General features: G+C 36.8%; 2 protein-coding genes across 2 annotated transcripts; one reads left to right on the forward strand and one right to left on the reverse strand.

Annotated features, from left to right (window-relative positions):
* The first annotated feature begins 5,018 nt into the window (after positions 1-5,018).
* On the forward strand, positions 5,019-14,024 carry LOC115962169 (ABC transporter C family member 10-like). The gene is made up of 12 exons (XM_031081055.1): positions 5,019-5,384; positions 5,723-7,763; positions 9,803-10,123; positions 10,225-10,311; positions 10,695-11,282; positions 11,375-11,539; positions 11,867-12,161; positions 12,329-12,543; positions 12,618-12,923; positions 13,087-13,150; positions 13,234-13,473; positions 13,891-14,024. The coding sequence occupies exons 2-12, from the start codon at positions 5,874-5,876 to the stop codon at positions 14,001-14,003; spliced, it is 4,284 nt and encodes a 1,427-aa protein (XP_030936915.1). The 5' UTR covers positions 5,019-5,384; positions 5,723-5,873; the 3' UTR covers positions 14,004-14,024.
* Positions 14,025-14,205: 181 nt separating this feature from the next.
* Positions 14,206-17,827, reverse strand: LOC115962171. The gene is made up of 2 exons (XM_031081057.1): positions 17,224-17,827; positions 14,206-14,520 (listed from the first exon to the last, which is right to left on the reverse strand). The coding sequence occupies exons 1-2, from the start codon at positions 17,646-17,648 to the stop codon at positions 14,415-14,417; spliced, it is 531 nt and encodes a 176-aa protein (XP_030936917.1). The 5' UTR covers positions 17,649-17,827; the 3' UTR covers positions 14,206-14,414.
* Positions 17,828-25,703: the final 7,876 nt, after the last annotated feature.

Raw genomic sequence — 25,703 nt, forward strand, 5'->3', positions numbered from 1 at the left:
GTGCTGTCGGTGGGAGTGTTAGTGTGTTGTCATTCAAGGGCACACTCAACAAAATTGAAAGGAGCTTTTGGCTACGAAATGAAAAGGTAAAATAAAGAGTAAGACTAGAGACTAGAGAGAGCCAGAGGCAGAGAGCATCTGGTCCAAGCTTTCAGCGGAGAAGAAGAAGATGATGAAGAAAAAGAAGAGATCTGAGGTGATGGATTATAGGCGAAATGAAATTTATTATCAAATCTCCTTCCAATCTTTGTTCTTCTTGTTCTTTCATTTCTTCTAGATCTGATCATAACTTCATACCGGAGTATTAGTCAAAATTCACTGAAAAAGTTGAAACAAAAAAAAAAAAAAATCGTTCAAACCTCAAAAACCGGTCACGGTTTTCACAACCGTGCGGTCCAACCACGATTTGTACGGATTCCTGTTTTTTTTTTTTTTTTTTTTTTTTCAATAGAATGGTTCATGAAGCTAAAAAAAAACTGCAGAACTAAGGGGTTCGCGATTTTTCCGATCAGACCGTACGATCCGATCTGGATTTTAAAATCATTACACTAAAAAAAGGAATATTTAATAATGATTAATCACTAAAATTATAGTATTAATAAAATATTTAATGAGATCATCCTAAAAATAATTACCACACACAACTTGCAGGTATGCCACTAGTCTAACTAAATATTGAATAATATTTAGTTATGATAACGATTCATGCGCTAAGGTTTTAAATAAGTCTAGAGGAACAAAGTTTTACTAACATCATTATCAAAATTATATATTGAGTAAATATTATTTGATGCAGAGTGAGATTAAAAAAAAATTAAAAATGGAAAGGACAGCACAGAGTGGATCATGAAGAGTTGGAAGGCTAGGGAAAGCCTGGTGCTTATAAATGTTGTGACCATTGTGTTAGAATCAAGAAAATCTGATCAATTTTTTTAACCACTCCATAAAAATATTACCAAGCCAATATCTCGAATCAATGAAGAAATGAATCAACCACAAAAAAGAACAGCATGATTGGATTTCTATGGAAACCCTTTTCTTTAACTTGAAGGAAAAAAAGGAGTAACTTGTGACTTCCAGATAATTTAACTTCTAAAATTTATTATAGTAGAATAAGAAATATTAGTCGCAAACCTTTCTTACAACAAAAATTAGTTAATATTTTGACATGATGAAAAAGAGTGATCATTAAAAAATGACAATAAGTTGAAAACCTATCATACCTATCAAAGAAAAGAAGAAGAAAATAAAAAAGGACTAACTCCAAAAAAGAATTCATTAATTATAAAATCAATTAATAATATTTGAATTCCACGACAACTACAATCATATCACATTTAAAATAATTGATGCAAAGGTCATCTGAAATTTTCACTCTTATTCTTCTTGTTTTCTTTACTCTCATAAGTCACGTCACTCCATCTTTTTCTTTTTCCTTTTCACGTTGCATCCTCACACAGCCGCACTTAGGGCATCTTAAGCAGAATTATTAAATTTTTACCTATTTTAAGGGTGAACAATGCATTTTACTTATTACTTATTTACTTTTTTTAATTACACATTTCAACAGATTTTTTATTATTTTTTACATCGCATTTAAATATTATTCCATCATTCATTCATTTTTTTTTAACAACTACACATCTTCCAATATTTTTTTATTCAATTCTTTATTATTATAATAGAAAAAAATATTGAAGAATGAACAGCAGCTCATAAACTTGATAAGCTACTGTTCATGAGCAAAAAAAAAATCAGGATATAAAGAGGCTGTTGGAGGACCTTTTTTGAAATATATACCCTCCATATTAAGTTTTGGAGAGCCTATTGAAGATGCTCTAATGCATTTAAGTTCTCCCAATAAAGAGGAAATAGGATTTGTTTTTTTGTCGTGTGGTTGTCTTGGTAGCCAACACAAGCATGACAACCACGTGAGGCCTGGTCCATTAGGTTGTGGTGTAAAGTCCCAAAAATCCATGTTTGACCTGTAATAATAGGAAATTTCTGAGACAAAACTCTGAACTTTTTTTTTTTTTTTTTGGAGAATCAAGACAAAACTCTGAACTTAAACAAATATATTTGTGTCTCAAAGAAAAAGTACATTGTACCTAATCACTGTATCAAAGTATCAAACTCTAAAGTCCAAAAAATTTAGGACCATGGTACATATATTTTCAATTTTTAAATGGTATTACAAATATTTTTATATACGTTTAATACACTCTAAAACTTAAACTAAAATCTCATATAACTCCTTACAAAAACAATCTTTTAAAATTAAAAAAAGTTCTAACGTATAAGAAAAATCGTCAAAACCAATTGTGGGCTCGAAATCTCAAAGGTGGTCCATCTGCAGCAAAGCAATTATGTCCTGGCAACCTCCTTTGACCATGAATACGAGCAACTAATCAACAACAATGAGTCACAACCTACCATCAAGGGAGAGAGTGTGAGTCTGGCACTCAACTAGTTCGGAGCTATCTTCTCCGGCCCAGGGCCGGCTCAAGGTCTAGGCAAGTTAGGCCTAGGCCTAAGGTCCTACTAAAAAACAAAATTTTTCTTAGAAAAAAATTCATTTTTTATAGTTAAAGGCCCAAATTTTTATAAAACTATATAAATATATATATATATATATATATTCTAAAGGTTGTAATTTTTTTATTAATGATGTTAAGGATATTACAAATTTTACTATTGGCTTACAAATTGTTATGTTATTAATCACAAAAAAGTAATATAAACATTTATTAGTTAAATTGATGAAGTTCATTAATGAGAGACAACGTCACATTATATTTTGAACATTTTATAGTGCTTTTAATTAGCGTATTTTCCTTTTTCATTTCTATTAAGACTCAAATTATGAGACTAATAGAACCTTAAGTCAATTGAAATCCTAAAATATTTCAAAAAGATGTTGCAAATGTGTTAAATCATCAATTATAAATTAATCTCTGCTGATAGTTTGAGTTGTAAACTAATATCCTACAAAGTCACACACTAAATAATATCTATCTCTCTCTCTTAAAATCAAAATATAAAATTAAAAATTAGATTACAACTTTATTTAACTATGCATCGTCTTATATCCAAAATAAAGTATCTTTTTCAATTGCAATATATTTTTATTTCTTTTTATTAATATTTATAATTCAATTATGATATTCAATTCTCTATATGAAATTAACATTAGTCTAGTTGGTATTATTTATGTATTTAATGTATTAAATTAACCTTAATTTGATTAATATTAAATAATTTTTTTTAATTAATATTTACATATTAAAGGCCCCGTATAAATTTTTCGCCTTAGGCCTCAAATTATGTTGGGCTGCCCCTGACTCCGGCCCACTCAAGCACAATTTGTAAAAAATGGGTAATATTACCGGTTTGGAGGAAAATTCTTTCAGTATATTGATGACGATTTCAACAAATATTTTCATCTACCTTTAACTAATAAACTATTGTTGTATCCAATTATTGCTGGTTCTCATCTGAGTCACTATTAATATCACTTTTTTACTTATTAATAATCATTCACCACATCAATTTATAAATATGTTTATAAAATAGTTTATATTTATAACATTTTCCCTTTAATAAATCATTTGACTTGTTTAAATAAATGAAAGTGCCATTGCCACATAATTGGAGGATTCGGAGAAAAAATCTATTCTTACGGATTTCACTAAAAACTTCTTCTTTAGAAGATTCAAGGAATTATTCTAGAGAGTTCTAGCTTATGTAAATCATCATTATCTATAAGAGCAATTACATCAGTTGATGTACAATTGTGTAAAATTGTGCAAAACAGAAAAAAGTGCTCATTTTACACAATATGAGCAAAAAAAAAAAACCACATCAATTTGGGTAAACTTGTGTATAAATGCAAGTTGCTACAGTACCCGTGCAAATATGCACGGGTACTGTAGCATGTGCATATAATTTTTTAACAATTTTTTCCCTCTCTATGTACCTGACTCTCAGCTCCCTCTCTCTCCCTCTCAGGCGCACAACTCTCTTTTTCTTCCTCTCATCAATCTTTCTTCCTCTTCCGTCGATCGCCACTGCCGCCGATCGCTCTTTCTTCCATGTTTCTCGTTGTTTTTAGGTTGAATGGGCTTGATCAGTGGGTTTTGAGTTGAATGTCTCTCGCCATCGCCACCGCTTGCCTTTGGAGGCGTCGATCTTGTTTTTCGTTCTCGCCATCGCCATCGAAGATGTCGATGTAAAGTGTCGATCTTGTTTCTCATTCTCGCCATTGCCACCGGAGGCGTCGATCTTGTTGCTCAAGGCGAGACGTTGATCTTGATAAGTAGGTTTTGATCCATTTTGCTAGGTTTGTTTTTCTGGTTTTCTGCCGGTGGGTTGTGTGGATATTTCGGTGTGATACTGGTGTGGATTGTGGGTGTGGATCGATGGCTGTGTGAGTAAATAAATGAATATTTTATTTGAATAAATGTGTATAATAAATAAATTGATACAGGTGTTTTGTAAAAATAAATGTGTAAAATAAAAAAAGTAGATTTTAAATGTGTAAAATAAAAAAATTTATACACAAACTGATGTAATTGCTCTAAGCCCTATACCTGGCTTCTAGTAAGCGTTTTGAACACGTAGTCAAGGTTTTAACTTATTTTGTTTCAAAAGGCAAACAACTTTTTTCAGAAATCTGAAAGCGACGCTATAAAAAAATGAAATTTAGTCATCATTATCTATAAGCTCTGTACCTGGCTTTGTGGTCCTTACGTTCTAGTAAAACACGTAGTCAAGGTTTTAACTTATTTTGTTTCAAAAGTGAAACAACTTTTTTGAGAAATCTGAAAGTGACGCTATAAAAAAATGAAATTTAGTTTTCATGCGTCCATTGAGAGAAAAAGACCCAGCTAGCTACTTTCAGGAAACCAATAATATACTTTGTCGTTGCATACATCAATGCATGATTTATGTTACCAATATGCGCATGTTCATTTCCAGTAGAACTCAGTTTTTTTTTTTTTTTTTGATGTGTGAGCTTAGTTAAGTTAGGCCACGACAAGGGAGTTGATGTATAGGTAATGGGAACAATGCATGAGTTAGTACTCACTAATCAGTACACCAGTAGTAATGTCAACTTCAGCAGTGGAGACCAGTTTTTGATTTATGTCAATGACAACCACGTAGTACTAAAATTTTTAATGTCTATATCAAATACTGTGTATTGTTCTCTCTTCTTCTTCTTCTTCTTCCATATGGTAAAAAATGTATCATGTAGCTTTGTTATAGATTATGAGTTGTTGAACATAATGATGAAGGCTCTCTGAAAGGAAGTTTTGCACGGACTCTCTGTATACCGTAAACGGCTAGCTAAGAAAAGGAGAAAGCGCCTGCTTTGGTGTATTGAGGTATATCTGTCCTTCATAATCGTGAACTTTTTCGTTAATTTTCTATGTATGTAATCATAAACATATCATCTTTCACAAGCAGACAGTTCTCAATGGAGGTTCACTTCATGTCCATTCTTTGAACTAGTTTTTATTCTATTAAGGAAGTTTTGTATGTCATCTTGGGTTGCCAGTGCACTTGATCATGTCACTAGCTTCATGATGGGTGCATATTGTGCATTCTCTTAAGCATGATCAATCACGCGCACCCTTTTTGCTTAGGATAGATTCAGTACTAAAGAGATATGCTTTGACCTTTTTATTGTTATATATTTAAGTCTGTCTTGTATTCAACACAGAGTTTGAAGAGGGAAGATAAAAGAAAAGATTCATCGAGGCTCTGGCTGTTCAGACAGTGGTGGCAAAACCTACTGTTCTAGTTTTGATTGTCATCCCTCTTCATGTGTCACTCATTCTGACATTCTGCTAATACTTAAGATCTAATACAATATGATTCAGAAGTCGTCACCAAGAACAATTCACATTCGTGGCCAATTTCACGGATTATCAAATTTGCAGATAGTTTCTGCAATCTTCAATGGCTGTCTCGGATTAGTGTATTTATGCTTGGCCTTCTGGATTTTAGAGGAGAATTTGAGGAAAACCCACATAGCTCTGCCTTTGGATCAGTGGTTACTGGTGTTGTTTCAAGGCTTCATATGGCTGTTGGTGGGCTTAGTCGTGAGCCTTAGAGGGAAACAACTTTCAAGAGGGCTATTGCGACTATTGTCCATTCTTGCCTTCTTGCTTGCTGGGATTGTCTGTGTGTTGTCCCTGGTCACTGCCATTTCCAGCCAAAAAGTTCCAGTAAAGACAGTTTTAGATATTCTGTCCCTTCCAGGAGCAATATTGTTGCTGTTGTGCACATATAAGTATACATATGAAGAGAGGGAAAACAGATCGAACGAAGATGACCTCAACACTCCCTTGAATTTTGAGGCCAGTAACATCAGTAAAAGTGATTCAGGAGTAGTTGTTACTCCTTTTGCTGAAGCCAGATTCTTCAGTAAAATGTCATTTTGGTGGTTGAATCCATTGATGAAAAAGGGCAGGGAGAAAACCCTTGAGGATGAAGATATACCCAAGTTACGAGAGGCAGATCGAGCAGAAAATTGCTATTTTCTATTCTTGGAGCAATTGAATCAGCAGAAAAGGGCAGAACCATCATCCCAAACATCAATCCTGTGGGCAATAATTTTATGCCACTGGAAAGAAATTTTCTTGTCTGGTTGCTTTGCTGTGTTAAAGATTGTCACACTATCTATGGGTCCTCTACTTCTGAACGCCTTCATTTTGGTTGCGGAGGGAAAAGAAAGTTTCAAGTATGAAGGTCACTTATTGGCAATATCATTTTTCTTTTCAAAGTGCATAGAATCCATTTCGCAAAGGCAGTGGTACTTCCGGAGCAGGCTTATTGGCCTAAAAGTGAGGTCATTGCTCTTAGCGGCCATTTATAACAAACAACTAAGATTATCCAACTCTGCGAGGTTGATGCACTCAGGTGGTGAGATAATGAACTATGTCACAGTAGATGCCTACAGGATTGGAGAATTTCCATTTTGGTTCCACCAAACTTGGACAACAAGCCTCCAGCTATGTCTTGCATTGCTAATTCTTTTCCACGCAGTGGGGCTAGCAACAATTGCGGCACTGGTGGTGATCATTCTCACCGTGCTTTGCAATGTTCCACTTGCAAAGTTACAGCATAAGTCTCAATCTAAGCTAATGGTGGCACAGGATGAGAGACTGAAGGCTAGTTCTGAGACTCTAGTGAACATGAAGGTCCTGAAATTGTATGCTTGGGAAACCCATTTCAAGCAAGTCATAGAAAATTTAAGGAAGGTGGAGTTCAAATGGTTATCTGCAGTGCAGTTAGACAAAGCATATCATAGCCTTCTCTTTTGGTCAACTCCTGTTTTGGTCTCATCTGCTACCTTTGTAGCATGTTATTTCCTCGGAGTTCCACTACATGCAAATAATGTTTTCACCTTCGTAGCAACTTTTCGCCTTGTTCAGGATCCTATTGCATCTATTCCTGATGTTATCGGGGTGACAATTCAAGCGAAGGTTGCATTTGCACGGATTGTGAAATTCCTTGAGGCACCAGAGCTGCAGAGTGCACACGTCCAGCAGAACTGCAATGTGGAAAGAATGAATCACACCATTTTTATTAACTCAGCCAAATTTTCATGGGAAGAGAATTCACCGAAGCCCACTCTAAGAAACATAAATTTGGAGGTTAGACCTGGTGAAAAGGTGGCTATATGTGGAGAAGTTGGCTCAGGCAAGTCAACCCTTCTAGCAGCAATTCTCGGAGAAGTTCCAAAGATTCAGGGAAGCGTAAGTTACTACAGCTCTTTTACTTTCATTCCAAAAATTCAGGTCATTTTTTTTTTTTTTTTTAATGTATGTGAAATTTCATTAAAGGAAAACACCAGAGATAGGTAGTCTCCATAAATTATAAAGATCGCTATTTTGAATAGTCTTTAACATTCTCACTCCAAGCAAGCCATTCAGCAACAAAACTTTGCTCCAAGTCAACTTCTGACCAAACTATTCCATTGTGAATCCTAGCATTCCTATCAAGCCACATATGGTAGATGACAGCACTCCAAGCCAGCTTGCATATAGTTCGCTGAAGCTTTTCACCATTTAGCTTCCTTACAGTGCAGTCCAGTTCATAACACTGGTCACCAACCTGCCTTCTCATTGGGCACTTGCTTAAAACAACTTCCCAATTTCTTTTAGTGAAGGAACATTTATAAATGGTTTCGAGCTTCAATTTTACTCCTACAAAACACATCACATTCGCCTTGAAAACCCAAGCAGCTGAGCTAGCCTACCTTTGTTAGCCTGTTTTACAGAGCTAACTAGCATACAAAAGCATACTTAGGAATGTTTTTGGAAAACCATACCAGCTTCCACTAGCTAATTTAAAGCTTCTTATTACATATGGCCTTCCAGGTACCTTTGCAATTATACTCTTTTTTGCTGAAGGAAACGACTCAACTTATCAATATCACCCAACTGAATCCCCTACAACCTACTTTGTATTAGGACTAAATTATCAGACCTAGCTGAGGCTAATTCCACTGGCATTGCACATTGAGAATAAAAGTGGATAACCTGTTTGGAAAATAGCTAGCAATATCTTAAGCAATTCTGTGTCCATATTGCTGAATCAAAGCCTCATCAAGATGCCATGAATCATCACAAATGAAGATGACTTCACCATTCCCCACCTTATTCCTTAAAAGAGACCTGACTTAATTCCTAACTTGAAACCAAGCAACCCAAATAGACCCAGCTCTAGCAAAAATAATCAAAATAAAACGCATAACGGCAGCCCTATTCCATTCAACCAGCTTACAGACCTGCAAACCACCTTCCTGCTTGGGAAAAGTAAGATCCTTCCAAGCTACTTTAGGAATAGCAAAAGTAGCAATACCACCTCACATATGCCAAGATCCTTGTGGCTTAGTAGCATTACTCGGTTCTTCCCATATGGGGAACTTGGGTCTTTGTCTTGGATTTGAAAAAACACATCCTAGACTCAACAAGACTCAAAAGTTTTGTTCACGTTTTGCCAGCAGTCAATCTATTGACACCCTAACAGTCAATTTGATCAATAGTACTATAAAAGCAAAGGATAAATTCCTTCCACTCCAAAAGTTGATCCATTTGCTAATTTTTTTCCACAAGAGGCCTGCACTCATTTAAGGACAATTCTGGGAATTAAAGGTACCTAATGGGAGGCTAATCTTCCTTGAACTTCAAAATGCCAAGGAACTCAGACTTGGAATCAACATCAACACCAGAGGAGAAAATAAAACTTCAGATTTACTGGAATTAGCAGCCATCCCTGACATCTCCTTGAACTCCTCAAGAATTTGACTGAACACCACTAGATCAGCCATGAGGCACAAATCAGTGAGCTATATTTTAGCACGCATAGGATGATACCCAAATCCACTACCCAAACCCCATTCAATGGAAAAAAATTTCATGGCCATTTCACAGAGTCACATCCCCTTGTATCAACCTTTTTTTTTCCCTTCGAAATAACCCACCAATCCTCCATTGACCGCAATCAAGTATTTTGCAAATCAAACAGCTTTATTATCTTAGCTGAGCAAAACAAAATCCCATTTAATGGAATCATAGGCCTTCAAAATACCAACCTTTATAGCACATCAAACAGGTTTATTGTCCCTATGAATTTCTGACCAAGTCAAAATTTTTAAGACCTGTCTCTTATTATATGCACTCCAACAATTCCCAAGCATACATCCATCGAACATAAATGTAGTGCCCATCTAATATTGGAAAAGGTTAAAGTATTCTAACTGTGTAATCTGATTCATTTATTAAAATTACAGATAAAAGTCTATGGGAAGATATCCTATGTTTCTCAAACAGCATGGATACAAAGTGGGACAATACAGGAGAATATTTTATTTGGGTCTGCTATGGATAGTGAAAGATACAGAGAAACACTAGAGAGGTGTTCATTGATTAAGGACCTTGAGTTGCTTCCATTTGGTGATCTCACTGTAATAGGTGAGAGAGGTATTAATCTGAGTGGTGGTCAGAAGCAACGCGTTCAGCTAGCCCGTGCTCTCTATCAGGATTCTGACATATATCTCTTGGATGATCCATTCAGTGCATTGGATGCACAGACTGCTACAAGCATATTTAATGTAATTGTATTTTCCCAGCACCTTCCACATCTTTGTTATTTTTCACTATCTATCTGTGTTCAATTTCTAACTTCAAGTGCAAGCTTACTTAACTGTGACAGGAATATGTTATGGAAGCGCTTTCAACAAAGACGGTCTTACTTGTGACCCATCAAGTTGACTTCCTGCCTGCTTTCAATTCTGTTTTGGTTAGTATACTGAATTTAATGATAGACTGAAGTACACAGAGCACTTGGTGAGGTAAATGACAGGAATTTAGTCTTTTTCCCCCTATTAGAACCACTAAAACTATTTTGGAGGGTCTCTCAAAGCCACCATGTCTATATTCATTGGGAAAAAAGTCCCTAATATCTGTGTAAGATGACAGAATGCCTGTTGAAGATTAGGTTACCATGGTTCTCTTTTTTTAAAATCTAGTTATTCCATGAACCATGCACTTAAAGACTCAGTTAACCTGCACAACATAGCGATCCTTACTTTACTTTTTATGTAAAATTTTATTGATATTTTCCTTAGTTAGAATTGGTTAGTTCCACACAACAATTTGATGTGAGTTTGATTTTATGGACAGTTGATGTCAAATGGGGAAATCCTACAAGAATCTCATTATCAGAAGTTGTTGGCCTCAAGAAAGGAATTTCAAGACCTTGTTAATGCACACAAAGTGACGGCAGGTTCTGAAAGGCTTACAGATTTTAGTTCTACCCATAGACAAGGAACATCATCCAGAGAGATTAAGAGCACTTATGTAGAGAAGGAATCAAAAGCATATAAAGGTGATCAATTGATTAAGCAAGAAGAGAGAGAAACAGGAGATATGGGCCTCAAACCTTACATGCAATATCTGAATCAGAACAGAGGGTTCTTGTACTTCTTTATTGCCTGTCTCTCTCAACTTTTATTTGTGGCTGCTCAGATATTGCAGAATTCTTGGATGGCTGCTAACATTGATAATTCTAATGTTAGCACACTTAGATTGGTCTTGGTTTATATGGTGATTGGATTGGCCTCAGTACTGTTTTTATTAGGTAGATCTCTTTCTACAGTTGTTTTGGGTCTTAGATCTTCAGAATCCTTGTTTTCAGATCTACTAGACTCGCTTTTTCATGCACCTATGTCTTTCTACGACTCCACACCTCTGGGAAGGATACTTAGTCGGGTAGGCACAGTGGACGTTTCTAAAATGTCAATGTCCTATTGTTTGATTTCTAAAACTAATGTTTCTATCGTGTGTCCTGTCAATATGCGCAGGTCTCTTATGATCTGAGTATCATAGATCTTGATGTCCCATTCAGCCTTGTCTTTTCTGTTACATCTACCAGTAATGCTTGTTCTACTCTTGTAGTACTAGCCATTGTCACCTGGCAGGTCCTCTTTGTCTCTATACCAATGGTTTATCTTGCAACTAGATTACAGGTATTACTATACAAGGTCCTTTCATGAATAATATTCTCTGGAAGCAGTTCTCTTTCATATGCCATATAAATCAACAATATTTTAGACAATCTGTGACTATTACCCTTGGCTACATGATGCTCCTATAGTATATAAGTACTAAAGTAACAATTTTTCCTTTCCTTGGAAAATGATGATCTAATTGGATCCATTGTATTGACTATAGAGTAGCAATTATCCTCTTTTGCTGTCTACAAGGAAGCCTTTTTTACTTTTTATTCAACGAAAATGTGATTGATTTTTCTTTTGTTTTAACAAGTAACAGAAAGTTGCATTTCTTTTTACCAGAGATATTACTTTACCTCTGCAAAAGAATTGATGCGGATAAATGGAACGACCAAGTCCTTTGTAGCAAATCATCTAGCCGAGTCTGCAGCAGGAGCCATGACAATAAGGGCTTTTGATAAGGAAGAACAATTCTTCACAAAGAATCTTGGCCTCATTGACACAAATGCTAGTCCTTTTTTCCACAGTTTTTCAGCAAATGAGTGGTTGATTCAATGGATAGAAATAGTAAGTGCGGCTGTTCTTGCCTCTGCATCACTTTGCATGGTTTTGCTTCCTCCCAGTACATTTAGCCCCGGTAAGTATACATTTGCTATTTTTGGAAGAATGACCATTGCAGTCATTTGTCATTCTGGTGACTATATCTATATGTCAGCTTTCTTTTATAGGAAGAAATTTTTGGAAATCAAATTCTTAGAATGAAATTGAACTACTGACCCTTTTATATGATATTTGCAAACACAGGATTTATTGGGATGGCACTTTCTTATGGTCTTTCCTTGAACATGATGCTTGTCCGTTCAATTCAAAAGCAGTGCAGTGTAGCAAATGACATCATTTCTGTAGAAAGGCTAAATCAATACATGCACATTCCCAGTGAAGCCCCTGAAGTGATAGAAGGGAACCACCCCCCAACTAATTGGCCAGCTGTGGGTAAAGTGGAGATACAAGATTTGCAGGTAAATGATTATTACTAGGTGTTAAATCAAAGGAAGTGTTAATGTACATACTGAAAAAATTGATATGAAAACAGGTCAGATATAGGCCCAATGCACCACTTATTCTTTGTGGTATAAGTTGCACTTTTGAAGGAGGGCACAAGATTGGTATTGTTGGCCGAACTGGCAGTGGTAAGTCTACTCTCATAGGTGCTCTTTTTCGTCTGGTGGAGCCAGCTGGAGGGAAGATTATAGTCGATGGCATTGAAATCTCTTCAATTGGCCTTCATGACCTAAGGTCACGTTTTGGAATAATACCTCAAGACCCTACTCTTTTTAATGGGACTCTCAGATATAATTTGGACCCCTTATGTCAGCATTCCGACCAAGAAATTTGGGAGGTGATCCTTCATTTTTTTTCTGCCTATGGTTGCTTTGTACTAGATTAATGGATCTACCACTAGTAAAACAATGCTGGTATAAAGTGGTGATTAGTGTTTTAAGGTTGTACATTTCTGCAAGGGTTGCAAATGCAGACTAATCTATCAATGTTCATTTTTGAAGGTTCTTGGAAAGTGTCAACTACAAGAGGCTGTTCAGAAGAAAGAAGAGGGCCTAGACTCCTTAGGTTAGTTTCCATACTATAAAATGTGACATGTTTTGATTTTTTTAACTATGATGAACATTAACAACTGTGAACCTGCTACTCAGTTGTGGAAGATGGATCTAATTGGAGCATGGGGCAACGGCAATTATTTTGCCTAGGTCGTGCACTTTTGAGGAGAAGTCGGGTATTGGTACTTGATGAAGCAACCGCATCAATTGATAATGCTACTGATATGATTCTGCAGAAAACTATTCGGACTGAATTTGCAGATTGTACTGTAATCACAGTGGCACACAGGATACCAACTGTGATGGATTGCACAATGGTTCTTGCCATTAGTGATGGTAAGTTACAATAAATGCCACAACCAACTGTGATGGATTCCAAAATTAAGAACAAAATATTCAATATTTCTATAATTCCTTTGCTAAAGTTGACCACACAAACTTAATAATATAAATGCAAAGACAATCCTTCTACACTATGAAAGACTTGTTCCTTAAAGAGAATTGTAGTCATTCCACCAAATTTTATACTGTAAAGATCAATGAGTAGGTGTCATATTGCAGTTGGTGGATTCATGTCAAAAACATACATAATATGCACTGTTCCGAAAGATCTGATCTTTAACGTAAAGTCAAGTAAATTAGAAGTCAAATAAAATTATGCAAAGTGAAAGGGATGTTCCATAGAAAATAATTTTCCATACTGAAATATCCTTGTTTAAAAATCTGAAGGAGATGTTTCCATTTCTGTTTCAGGAAAACTAGTGGAATATGATACACCTATGAAGTTAATGAACAAAGAAGGTTCGCTCTTCAGGCAGCTTGTGAAGGAATATTGGTCCCATTCTCAGTCTGCAGAACTGCACTAGGTCTAATAATAAGTTCTCATGCAGACTTCAAAAACCATGGGAAGGGTGGAAATGTATTTTCAGCACAATTTTCATTTGGGCAGTTCTGTTTAACACATCTTCATGGAATTATAGATTTTCCTACTGGGATGTATATAACTTTGGAGCCACAAACGTTGAAGCCTTATGGGGGCATCCACATTCTCCCCAACTCTCACACAAATTAATAATGGCGTGTTCCCAATTAAATAGTATGCTTATTGCATGAAACATTACTTTCATTTTGCATTCAATAATAAGAAAATAAAAAATAGAAAAGCATCAGTGATTCTAATTCTGTCCACCAGTCATGCAAATCAGGACTCGGTAGGAAGTTACCTAATAAATTCAGCTGATAAAACAATATGATGGCAAGATTAATCAATATAGGAGTTAAGGTCCTCCAAGTACAGCATTCTCAATATCCTCTCTGCTAAGTGCATAACTAAATCTCCTCTCAACATCCTTTTCAAGACTCCCAGGTCCACTCTTCATATACCTGCATCAAATGCAGTTTTCAAGATTCATAAACAGATGTAATAATCAAAAAAAAAAGTGAATTCATTTCCAATTTCCAAATTAACTCCTATTTTACTCTCATAATCCTCAAAAGTGAAGCCACGACAGGACTTCAATATAAGCCAATAATGAAAGTATGAAACCCAAGTCTTACACCCCAACCCCTCACCCTTCTTTCTTTAATTAAGAGAGAAGTTGGGGGACCTCCAGTTAAATTTTTAACCTCTCAATATATTAGGTGATTAATTTAAAAAAACAAAAACAGTCAAAACTAGAACACTGTCCTCTCTCTCTCTCTCTCTCTCTCCTTAATATATATTTCCTCTTTTCTTCTTAAAAAGCAAGAAAAATTCTTCTTAAAAAGTAAGAAAAATAAATAAATTTCTGCTCTCCTCATCCTCATACCTCATCATATTCCAATTTGTCTCTTCCTCGAACCTTTGTCAAAAGCGGCCAGAAACCGCCAAGACGTTTGGAATTCCCATTTTTTATCAACGAGTATTTCCCCAAAAACAATTTTTAGAACATCACTTCTGCTGAGAACGATTAAGACTGATAGCTTCTGATATCCAAAGACATAAAACTATGATACATATGACCAAGACCCATCCCAAAAGTAAACATCAAACAACAACAATGATCAAACCTTAGTCCCAAAATCTTGAGGTCAACTATGGATACTCAGCAAACTACTTAGGGTCAGCCACATATTTTCTTTTCTGCCATTTATCCTATCCAAAAGAAAACGTCTAAACCCTAGATAAAACTGACAGAAGCTATATGGTGATGATTTAAAATCCCTATCTTTGTTTCCGTTGGATATATGGAGAAACTATCACATGCTCCAAGTTTTCAGTAGCTAATTCACAGTCCTATAAAAGGAGAATTCAAAGGCAAGCAACAGGAGGACTATCAAGAAGCTTGCTTTCACAGACATGGGACTAATCATCACATGCAATGAAAGTAGGATGGGTCCAGCAATAGTGATAACAGGGTACCTCTAATTTCTATATTATCACACAAAACACAAAACAGTATTTGGAACTAAATATTTAGCAAGAAAGATTCAATAGTCGGTAATTATGTATTGACTCAAATACAGCACAGACCATAAATACCAGACAATAAATGGTGTGCTTCCAAGTAGCTAGACAGAGTAAAAATGCTAGAAACATCCATCCACTCTCTAAAACTTTAAGTAAGCTACAATGATGTGGAGTGACCTATGATCTGACCTGGGATCATACCCCAGCCTGCAGCACATGAGCAGAGTTAAATAAAACCTAGGTAGACTAGAGAGAAACAGAGAGTATGTTTACAGACACACACTTGAGCTGATGCTGGGGAACCCCAACAACATCAAATGCTGTGCTGTTTGTCTCCCTCCTCTAACCTCCACCGTTGCCAACAAGCTGAAACTTCTCAATCTCATCCTTTACCATGACCCTCTCTTTTCTAAGTAGCTTACAGGCTCATGTGGATACTTTCAAGGCACTAACCCACATATATTTGAAAGTGATTGCACCTAGAAACATGTGCAGTTCTAGAGAGGTTTCAATCAAACTCCAATAATATTTAAACATTATACAATTTTATTGCAAGAGATGGAGTAATATCTCCAATCACAGATTATGCCTAGAATAATTCATTAGCTATCACCCAGACATGGTTTTTTTGTCTAATCTAAGTTGTTGAACTTAGTTTTCAAATTTCAACATAGATACAAATATAAACGGTTAAGTGGCTAGAACTACAGGCAGCTTGTAACTTGTTGAAGTGATTTGGTCCATCCTAAATAAATTTCATAGCTAAGTTACAGAACTTGACGTACAGGTCATTGAAATCTCTTCTCATTCAATAAATTTCACGGCTCTTATGGTTCTGTGTAGCTGTGCCCTCCCTCAGACCCCCACCCCACGTAAAAGCAAAAGGCTAATATTCAATGAATCAATATTTAATAACTACTGTAAATGGAGAAACACCTATACCTGCAAATTATGAAATCATAAAATATCAATTGATTCACTCCAGTCTCCTAGTACCTCCTATCTATCAACCATCTCAAATCCTAGAACTCGTCAGAACTATAAAATGGAAAAGTGGAAGGCTGCCAAGAGCCTTGTAGCTCAACTAATTCGGTAATACTGACTGGTGTTTTTAATAGAGATGTCTAGGGTTCAAATCTCCCCTCCCCCATTGTAACTATGGAATTATAGATATAAAAAAGGCAAATTGGAATGCTGCAAACTATTCCTATGCCTGAAAAACCTCCAACCTCCAACATCAATCTACTTAAAGTTGGGAAAAAAGCAAATAAAAACATCAAAACCAGAACAACCTCAATCATCAAACAAATACAAACTATGGCCTAAGGTTCATATGCTTTGCACATAATGTTATAGCAGCCTGACAAGAAATCAAAATAAAACAAAGTCATAAAAGCCCAACATTTTTTTTTTCTTAGACCTTTAAACCCCACATTCCTAACCACACCACCAATCAATCAACCACCCAAAATTCCAGAACCCCACATCACCAAAATCAGATAAACTATTAAATATCCAATACAAATACAAGTACACACATAGAGACATACATAACCCCAACACTATCCAGCAAAAGCACGAAAACCCATGAAGTAATCATAATTCATAACACCAATGCACAAAAACGCAAAACCAACCTGATATAGAGTTCGGTGATATCCAGTGAGAGCTGGGCGTGCCACTCGGGCTTCTCCACAAGCCAAACGGCCCTGTCCTCTTTGCTCTGGTAAAAACCCAAGCTCCTAAGCCAAGCCTCAATGCAAGGCAAGCTGTGAGAGTAGAGGGGCTTCTTCTTTTCCGGGAGCTTGTTCAGCCACTCGTCTTCTGGTTCTGCTGAGAGCTCCTCTGCTTCCTCAGAGGACTTTGAGAATGCTGGTGTAAGGGATTTTCTTGAAGAGTGGGTGAGGAGGTGTGGAGTTGGAGTAGGAAAGAGTTTTGGGAAAAGCTTGGGTTGGTGAAAGGTAGGGAATTTTGGGAAATTTGGAGGTGGAGTTGTTGTGATGGAAGAGAAGGTATCAGTGGTGGTGGTGAAGAATTTATTAGAGGCAGAAATGGTGGACATATTTATTGGGAAAGTGGGAGGGTGCGGGGTTGAAAATTTTGGAGGTGTGGGTGTGGTGTGGTGGCTAAAGTTTTAAGAGGGAGAGTGTGGAAGTGAACTGGGAAAGTTTGAACTTTTAACTCAACAGAGTTTCATTATCTTCTTCATCATTGAGAGTTGAGTATTGGAGAGGTTAGACTGTAAGCACTCACACCCCAATGTAGTGTGTTCATTTATTTTTATTTTTTTGTGAACTATTTTTATTTCTCTAAAGAGCATTATTATTGCTAGGGAGTAGCTCTTCACCAAACCGCTCAAACCACATGAACACACCCAAACTAATCAAAATTGCCCGCAAAATGGAGTAACTGCTTCACTTCACAAGTGGCAATGAATTGCACCGTACTGTGCAGTGTGGTGTGCAATTTTATGATAAGAAAAACTACATTGCACCGCACTCATATATATTATTAAATACATAGTAATAATTTAATATTATATGAAATAAGTCGATAGCCTAACGTTAGCGTGTTCTAGTTTCGCATTAAAAACAGTTTTGTTTTGGTTAAATACAAAATCTCATTCACTTATCATCTCACAGTAGCACTCTTCTCTCCCTATACCCTTTAACTCACAGTAGGCACAACTAATAGTGTATATGGTACACTATTATGAAACTTATGGTTGTTGCTTGTTAAGCATTTTTGAGTTACAAGTTATATATTGTTTATCATGTATAATTGTGTATAGTTTACTGTTATCAATTATTCTTTTGTTTTGTATATATTTTTGTACTTATAATTTACCATTAACCTGTCATTAATTTTCTTTTTGTCATGTATATATTTGTGTTACTTTTTTGTTACATAATGTATTAAAAAAAAAAAATTATTGTCATATTGTCATGGTTATTGTAAGGACACGATTCGTGACGGACCGTAACAGTGTTGGGTTCGCACGTAAAAAGGTCCAAACAATATCATTTGTAGAACGTGGGTTTGAAAGGCTAGGTCTTGGTCGCCAAACGGTGGATTTTACGTGATATCCATACATGGTTAAGTCGTCTTCACCTTAGGAGTCTTTCTCCTGGAGGCGGACTGGGAGGCTCTGGTTTTTGGCCATTTTTCCCAGCCTCCTCTATGTATTACTTACTTTTCCATTTATACTAGCCCGTGTTTTTTTATCCTTCGTCCACGTGTAGGATCGACATTCCAAGACTGATACTTGTCCCATCAGCCCATACCCGGAGTGGTTGGGGGTGGTTGAAAAAACTGGAGTGTACGGCTCTATCAGGTGCAGAGTATTGAATTGCAGTAAGGGCAGCTTACCCTGGTCATTATATTTCCCAGCGTACCCTTTTCTAAATGTCATAGATATTTTAGATTTTTTCGAAAGTTATTTCTATACCACTTTTGCCATTTCCTCTTGTGAAATCTCGGTTATGCCGAGGACTAAATCGTCCTCGACTGTGTCCCAAGGCTTCTTCGTATTTGTATTGCCGAGCCTGGGCCATCACCTTCCTCGGCTTGGGCCTTTGGACCTCAACAAGTAAATGGGCCTGGCCCACGGATTATTGGGCCCCACAATAGCCCCTCAAAACCCTGTTGTCCGACCTCTTGATTGGAGAGGAGAGTTTTGGTAATACCAAGCCTTTATTACGGCTCGTCTAACTCAGCTTTTTATTTAATGCTGGCGTTTCTTTATCTGCCTGGGAAATGTACCGGTCTACGAGACATTCTTCTGCACTCATTCACCAGGTGTTACTGCCGTTTGGTTATTCAATAAATGTGCTTTTAATGACTTACCGTTACGAGACTATTTAAATTCGACGGTTTTGCTGACGATGTGGGGTAGCGGAACGGGTATATTCTCGTTTACAGATTTTTTGGAAATCTGGACGAATTAAATACCTTCCGCTCCACCCTTCATATAAGAAAGAAGGCAAGAGTTTATTTCCTTTGTACAGAGTCCCTTTTAGCCCTTCTAAAGTCTGAAACCTTTAGCTTCCTCCAGAGTTTACTTTATTCACTAGTTGTATCCTAGCTCGTGATACACTCGAGATAAGAGCAAATAATGAAAGAACCATGCCCCTCCTAGAAACTCCACATTCTCACAAAGCTTAAAATGACTCGGTCAGGGTAAGGATGGCAGAGACTCAAAATCCTTTTTACCCTCCTCTCAGCTAAAATCCGAAGCAGGGGCTCGTCACGCCAAACATTCGGCGTGACTGAGCTGGGGTCACCCATCATCAGCACCAGCCGCTCTCTCATAAGCATAACTAACATGGCATCAGTGTGTTAGGAGTCAGGATTGAGGCAGGGACTAAGTGCCCCTGCTTCTTCCTCTCTTCGTTCACTGGTGTCTCATTTTGCCTCTCTTTTGTCTTCTTTCCACCACCAGATCCATCCTGGTGCTTTTCCTTCTCCCTCTTTTACTCCTCTTTCTTTCTTTTCATCTCTTCCCTCTTCTTCTCCTCCTTCTTTTCATTCATCTCCTTCATCTTCTCATTCATCTCCTCCATCTTCTTCTGAAGAAGGTCCTTCTCTCAATATGGGCGCTACTGAGGCAGAGTTTGGAAGGATTTCGGAGACGAGTTTAAAAAGACATCTGACTGTTTATTTGTCTGCATTGTTGTCGTTTGTTTTTTTTTTTTTTTTTACTGTTTTGGTGATCCACCTTTTGTATAGGCTTGTTTAAGCCCCTCTTTGTACGTTGTAATACATCTTTATATTAATAAAAGTTGTTACTACTTTACTTCGCATGTTCTATCTCTATATTTCCGAAATGATAACGCGATGAATAGACGTACAATCTTGTGAATTCTTTTTATTTTTAAACTTTGACCGACGTCTAGGACCAAAGTCCTAGTTAATAAAAAGATCTTGCTCTGTGTTTATAGAAACAATCCGGCTTAATGATACTGAATCGAACAAGTGATACTTAGAGCTGAAACTCCTATTAGGCAGAAAAAGAAAGGACATTATGATGAGCTTACTGAGTCGGCCTGGCACAATACCGCCGACCTTAGAGTACAATACTTGGGGCCGTAATCCCTTATCAAAGAGAAAGGCGCTATCATGAACTTGCAAGTGTTGTTCGGCACAATAATATAGCATTGAATTAATGACACCTAGGGTCAAAATATTTGCTAAGAAAAAGATATTATCATAATTTTAATAGAGTTGTTTGGCACAACAACGCCAACCTGCGAAAACAATACTTACCCCAAAAATAGCCGAGAAGACAACTGAATGCTCGATACGGTGTAGGAAGTAGCCATCCGAAGACATACCACCCTCAAAATGAACAGCCCATGTAGGTTGCTGAATAGTAGGGCGTTTTACCATCTTCTTAACACTTTTAATAGCTTTAACCTTTTATAGTATTTGAGCCGAGGACTGAGTAACTTAGAATTTTTACTAAGTAGCCGACTTTATGAAACTCAGTTTTCTCATCCAAGTAGTTGGTTTCCCCATAGGTTTGGGTCCGAGGACCATACAATACCTTGGTTCTGTCCAAAACTCAGTTTTCTCATCCAAGTAGTTGGTTTCCCCATAGGTTTGGGTCCGAGGACCATACAATACCTTAGTTCTGTCCAAAACTCAGTTTTCTCATCCAAGTAGTTGGTTTCCCCATAGGTTTGGGTCCGAGGACCATACAATACCTTAGTTCTGTCCAAAACTCAGTTTTCTCATCCAAGTAGTTGGTTTCCCCATAGTTTTGGGTCCGAGGACCATACAATACCTTGGTTCTGTCCAAAACTCAGTTTTCTCATCCAAGTAGTTGGTTTCCCCATAGGTTTGGGTCCAAGGACCATACAATACCTTGGTTCTGTCCAAAACTCAGTTTTCTCATCCAAGTAGTTGGTTTCCCCATAGGTTTGAGTCCGAGGACCATGCAATACCTTGATTCTGTCCAAAACTCAATTTTCTCATCCAAGTAGTTGGTTTCCCCATAGGTTTGGATCCGAGGACCATGCAATACCTTGGTTCTGTCCAAAACTCAGTTTTCTCATCCAAGTAGTTGGTTTCCCCATAGGTTTGAGTCCGAGGACCATGCAGGACCACACAATACCTTGGTTCTGTCCAAAACTCAGTTTTCTCATCCAAGTAGTTGGTTTCCCCATAGGTTTGAGTCCGAGGACCATGCAATACCTTGGTTATGTCCAAAACTCAGTTTTCTCATCCAAGTAGTTGGTTTCCCCATAGGTTTGGGTCCGAGGACCATACAATACCTTGGTTCTGTCCAAAACTCAGTTTTCTCATCCAAGTAGTTGGTTTCCCCATAGGTTTGAGTCCGAGGACCATACAATACCTTGGTTCTGTCCAAAACTCAGTTTTCTCTCCAAGTAGTTGGTTTCCCCATAGGTTTGAGTCCGAGGACCATGCAATACCTTGGTTCTGTCCAAAACTCAGTTTTCTCATCTAAGTAGTTGGTTCCCCATAGGTTTGAGTCCGAGGACCATGCAATACCTTGGTTCTGTCAAAACTCAGTTTTCTCATCCAAGTAGTTGGTTTCCCCATAGGTTTGGGTCCGAGGACCATACAATACCTTGGTTCTGTCCAAAACTCAGTTTTCTCATCCAAGTAGTTGGTTTCTCCATAGGTTTGAGTCCGAGGACCATGCAATACCTTGATTCTGTCCAAAACTTAATTTTCTCATCCAAGTAGTTGGTTTCCCCATAGGTTTGGATCCGAGGACCATGCAATACCTTGGTTCTGTCCAAAACTCAGTTTTCTCATCCAAGTAGTTGGTTTCCCCATAGGTTTGAGTCCGAGGACCATGCAATACCTTGGTTCTGTCCAAAACTCAGTTTTCTCATCCAAGTAGTTGGTTTCCCCATAGGTTTGAGTTAGAGGACCATGCAATACCTTGGTTCTGTCCAAAACTCAGTTTTCTCATCTAAGTAGTTGGTTTCCCCATAGGTTTGAGTCCGAGGACCTTGCAATACCTTGGTTCTGTCCAAAACTCAGTTTTCTCATCTAAGTAGTTGGTTTCCCCATAGGTTTGAGTCCGAGGACCACACAATACCTTGGTTCTGTCCAAAACTCAGTTTTCTCATCCAAGTAGTTGGTTTTCTCATAAGTTTGAGTCCGAGGACCATGCAATACCTTGGTTCTGTCCAAAAACTCAGTTTTCTCATCCAAGTAGTTGGTTTCCCCATAGGTTTGAGTCCGAGGACCATACAATACCTTGGTTCTATCCAAAAACTCAGTTTTTTGGAGTGGGATCTTGGTTTTAGGGGAATTATCTCCTCGGCCAAGCCCCTAGAACCATCCATGCGATTGACGCTACTAAGCGTAGCCCCTAATCAAGACCCATAGCCCCTAGCGGAACTTTACACTAGAACTCTATAACCAACTGTTAGAAATGACAAGAGAATTCTCTTGACCTACTGCCTATGCCAACACACAAGCCTTCCCCACAAACGGCACCAATTGTAAGGACACGATTCGTGACGGACCGTAACAGTGTTGGGTTCGCACGTAAAAAGGCCCAAACAATATCATTTGTAGAGCGTGGGTTTGAAAGGCTAGGCCTTGGTCGCCAAACGGTGGATTTTACGTGATATCCATACATGGTTAAGTCGTCTTCGCCTTAGGAGTTTTTCTCCTGGAGGCGGGCTGGGAGGCTCTGGTTTTTGGCCATTTTTCCCAGTCTCCTCTATGTATTACTTACTTTTCCTTTTATACTAGCCTGTGTTTTTTTATCCTTCGTCCACGTGTAGGATCGACATTCCAAGACTGATACTTGTCCCATCAGCCCATACCCGGAGTGGTTGGGGGTGGTTGAAAAAGCTAGAGTGTACGGCTCTATCAGGTGCAGAGTATTGAATGGCAGTAAGGGCAGCTTACCCTGGTCGTTATATTTCCCAGCGTACCCTTTTCTAAATGTCATAGATATTTTAGATTTTTTCCAAAGTGATTTCTATACCACTTTTACCCTTTCCTCTTGTGAAATCTCGGTTATGCCGAGGACTGAATCGTCCTCGGCTGTGTCCCAAGGCTTCTTCATATTTGTATTGCCGAGTCTGGGCCATCACCTTCCTCGGCTTGGGCCTTTGGACCTCAACAAGTAAATGGGCCTGGCCCACGGATTATTGGGCCCCACAGTTATTAATAGTAAACTAGTAATTGGGCATGACATCTTGAAAAATATACCAACCCAAAATCAACCAAACCACACCATGTACATCGCACCGCATCGTATATGTGACCGCAAAATTGAGGTGCAGTGTGGTTATGATTTTGGCCAAACTGTACAACAAAGTGAGGTGCTAAAAATGACCCAAAATTGCACCTAATCGCACCTCGAACACCCCTAACACTCAACATTACGGACAAACCGCATTGAATTGCATTGTGAAAACCCTTCAAACTCTCTTTATATTTTTTTTATTGGATATAAAATTTGACAAACCCACAGTTAGATTGCATTTTCTTATAATATCCACCATACTTGCAAAATTTCAAAAAAAATCAAAGATTAATAGCTATATCATCAATCAAATGTCTAAATTTCAAGTTTTTGTAGTCTTAAATTATACATAAAAATACATTTATGGATCAAATAGTAATTAATATATGATTTGAACGAAGTTTGACATGCATGTTAAAAATATAAAGAACATATAATACAATGGTTAGATTTCAAAATATGTAGTCATACTAATTTTTTAATGGGAGTTTAAAGGGGCTCTCTCCAAACTAATTTGGAAAGAAACTTTGTTCCTATATTATTATTATTATACATACCAAATATTCACTAGCTTAATTGGATTTTTTTTTGGTGTTTTTGATGATAAGTCTAGATTTAATCTCTCTCCAACTATAATATAATAAAATAAATAAATCAAGGTTAGATAAACAAGACCTCAATTTAAGAGAGAACCTCTTTTTTTTTTTTTTTTTTTTTAATTTTAATATAAGATAGAAATTTTACTCTAGTTTAATTTAATATGTATGTAAAGTTCATTCTTGGAGACTTGAACTCCAGCCCTAAATCCTACAAGAATTTTGTAATTATGGAGTGATTATTATACCAAGAGTGCGTGGTGGTAGAAAGAACCTCATTTTAATTACACACCTAAAATGAAATCGATATAATATCTAAAAGCAAAAGCACTAACTCCGTTGGAGCCTTATCAACGTAACATTTTAATGCATTTAGGTCCACTCAATCCATTTTGACCTGATGGTCCACTTCGCTTAATTCAATACACTTTGGTCCATTTTGTTGATGATTTAGGTGGAGAGGTCGTGTAAAAAGAGGAGTTATTTCATTGACATTATGTCGCATTCCTAGCATAATTTTTGTAGATTTTTTTTCTTCTTATTTTATATGTTATTAAAGTCTTGTAATTTTTATAATCTATATAAGTGATGAATTTTACTTATATATGCTTCTACTTTAGGCCATTTAAAATGTATAAAAGATGCTCCATTTGTAAGAAGTACTAAAAAAAAATTCCAACCACACAATTCATTATTTACAAAAAATATCTTGTCTTTATATTATAGTTAAATGTAATATGTATCATGTTTCCTTTAAAAAAAGGTTTCAAAATTTAAAACATTTTCAAATAATAAATAACAACTATAGATAGTTTAATTTAGAAAAATCAACTATATTATATCAATTATATATTGTTAAAAATTAATCAAACATTTTAAGAAGTGTTTGAGACTTATGGTGTGTTTAGATATCGTTTATTTTGCTGAAACTGAAAAATTATTGCTAAAAGTATTATAAATAAAAGTAAAATTTAGTTGAAATAGTATAGTGTGACCCATAAATAGTGTCACAAAGTGCAGTAAGACCCACGAATAGTAGTAAAAATAAGCTGAATAGTGAAATAATTTTAATTTTTTATTTCAATCCAAACGCACCCTAACACTTATAAGTTTTATTTACTATTTTCATTTTTCATTTAACAAAAAATAATCAGCTGAGAGTTGAGTCATTTTAAAAATAAAATAAATTTATTTATTTTCAATGACAGATTCAAATTGAATTGAAATCATATAAATATAATATAGTTGGGGATTATAAAATACTCAGGGACAAAATCGTCTT

This window comes from Quercus lobata, chromosome 9, assembly GCF_001633185.2.
Source record: "Quercus lobata isolate SW786 chromosome 9, ValleyOak3.0 Primary Assembly, whole genome shotgun sequence".
Taxonomy (NCBI): Eukaryota; Viridiplantae; Streptophyta; class Magnoliopsida; order Fagales; family Fagaceae; genus Quercus; species Quercus lobata.

Coding starts and splice junctions, on each gene's coding strand:
- LOC115962169 (XM_031081055.1), top strand. CDS start 5,874: ATGATTCAGAAGTCGTCACCAAGAACAATTCACATTCGTGGCCAATTT. Junction 12,544..12,617: donor TGGAGATACAAGATTTGCAG/GTAAATGATTAT, acceptor ATATGAAAACAG/GTCAGATATAGGCCCAATGC. Junction 12,924..13,086: donor CCGACCAAGAAATTTGGGAG/GTGATCCTTCAT, acceptor TCATTTTTGAAG/GTTCTTGGAAAGTGTCAACT.
- LOC115962171 (XM_031081057.1), bottom strand. CDS start 17,648: ATGTCCACCATTTCTGCCTCTAATAAATTCTTCACCACCACCACTGAT. Junction 14,521..17,223: donor ATCACCGAACTCTATATCAG/GTTGGTTTTGCG, acceptor CATTTGATGCAG/GTATATGAAGAGTGGACCTG.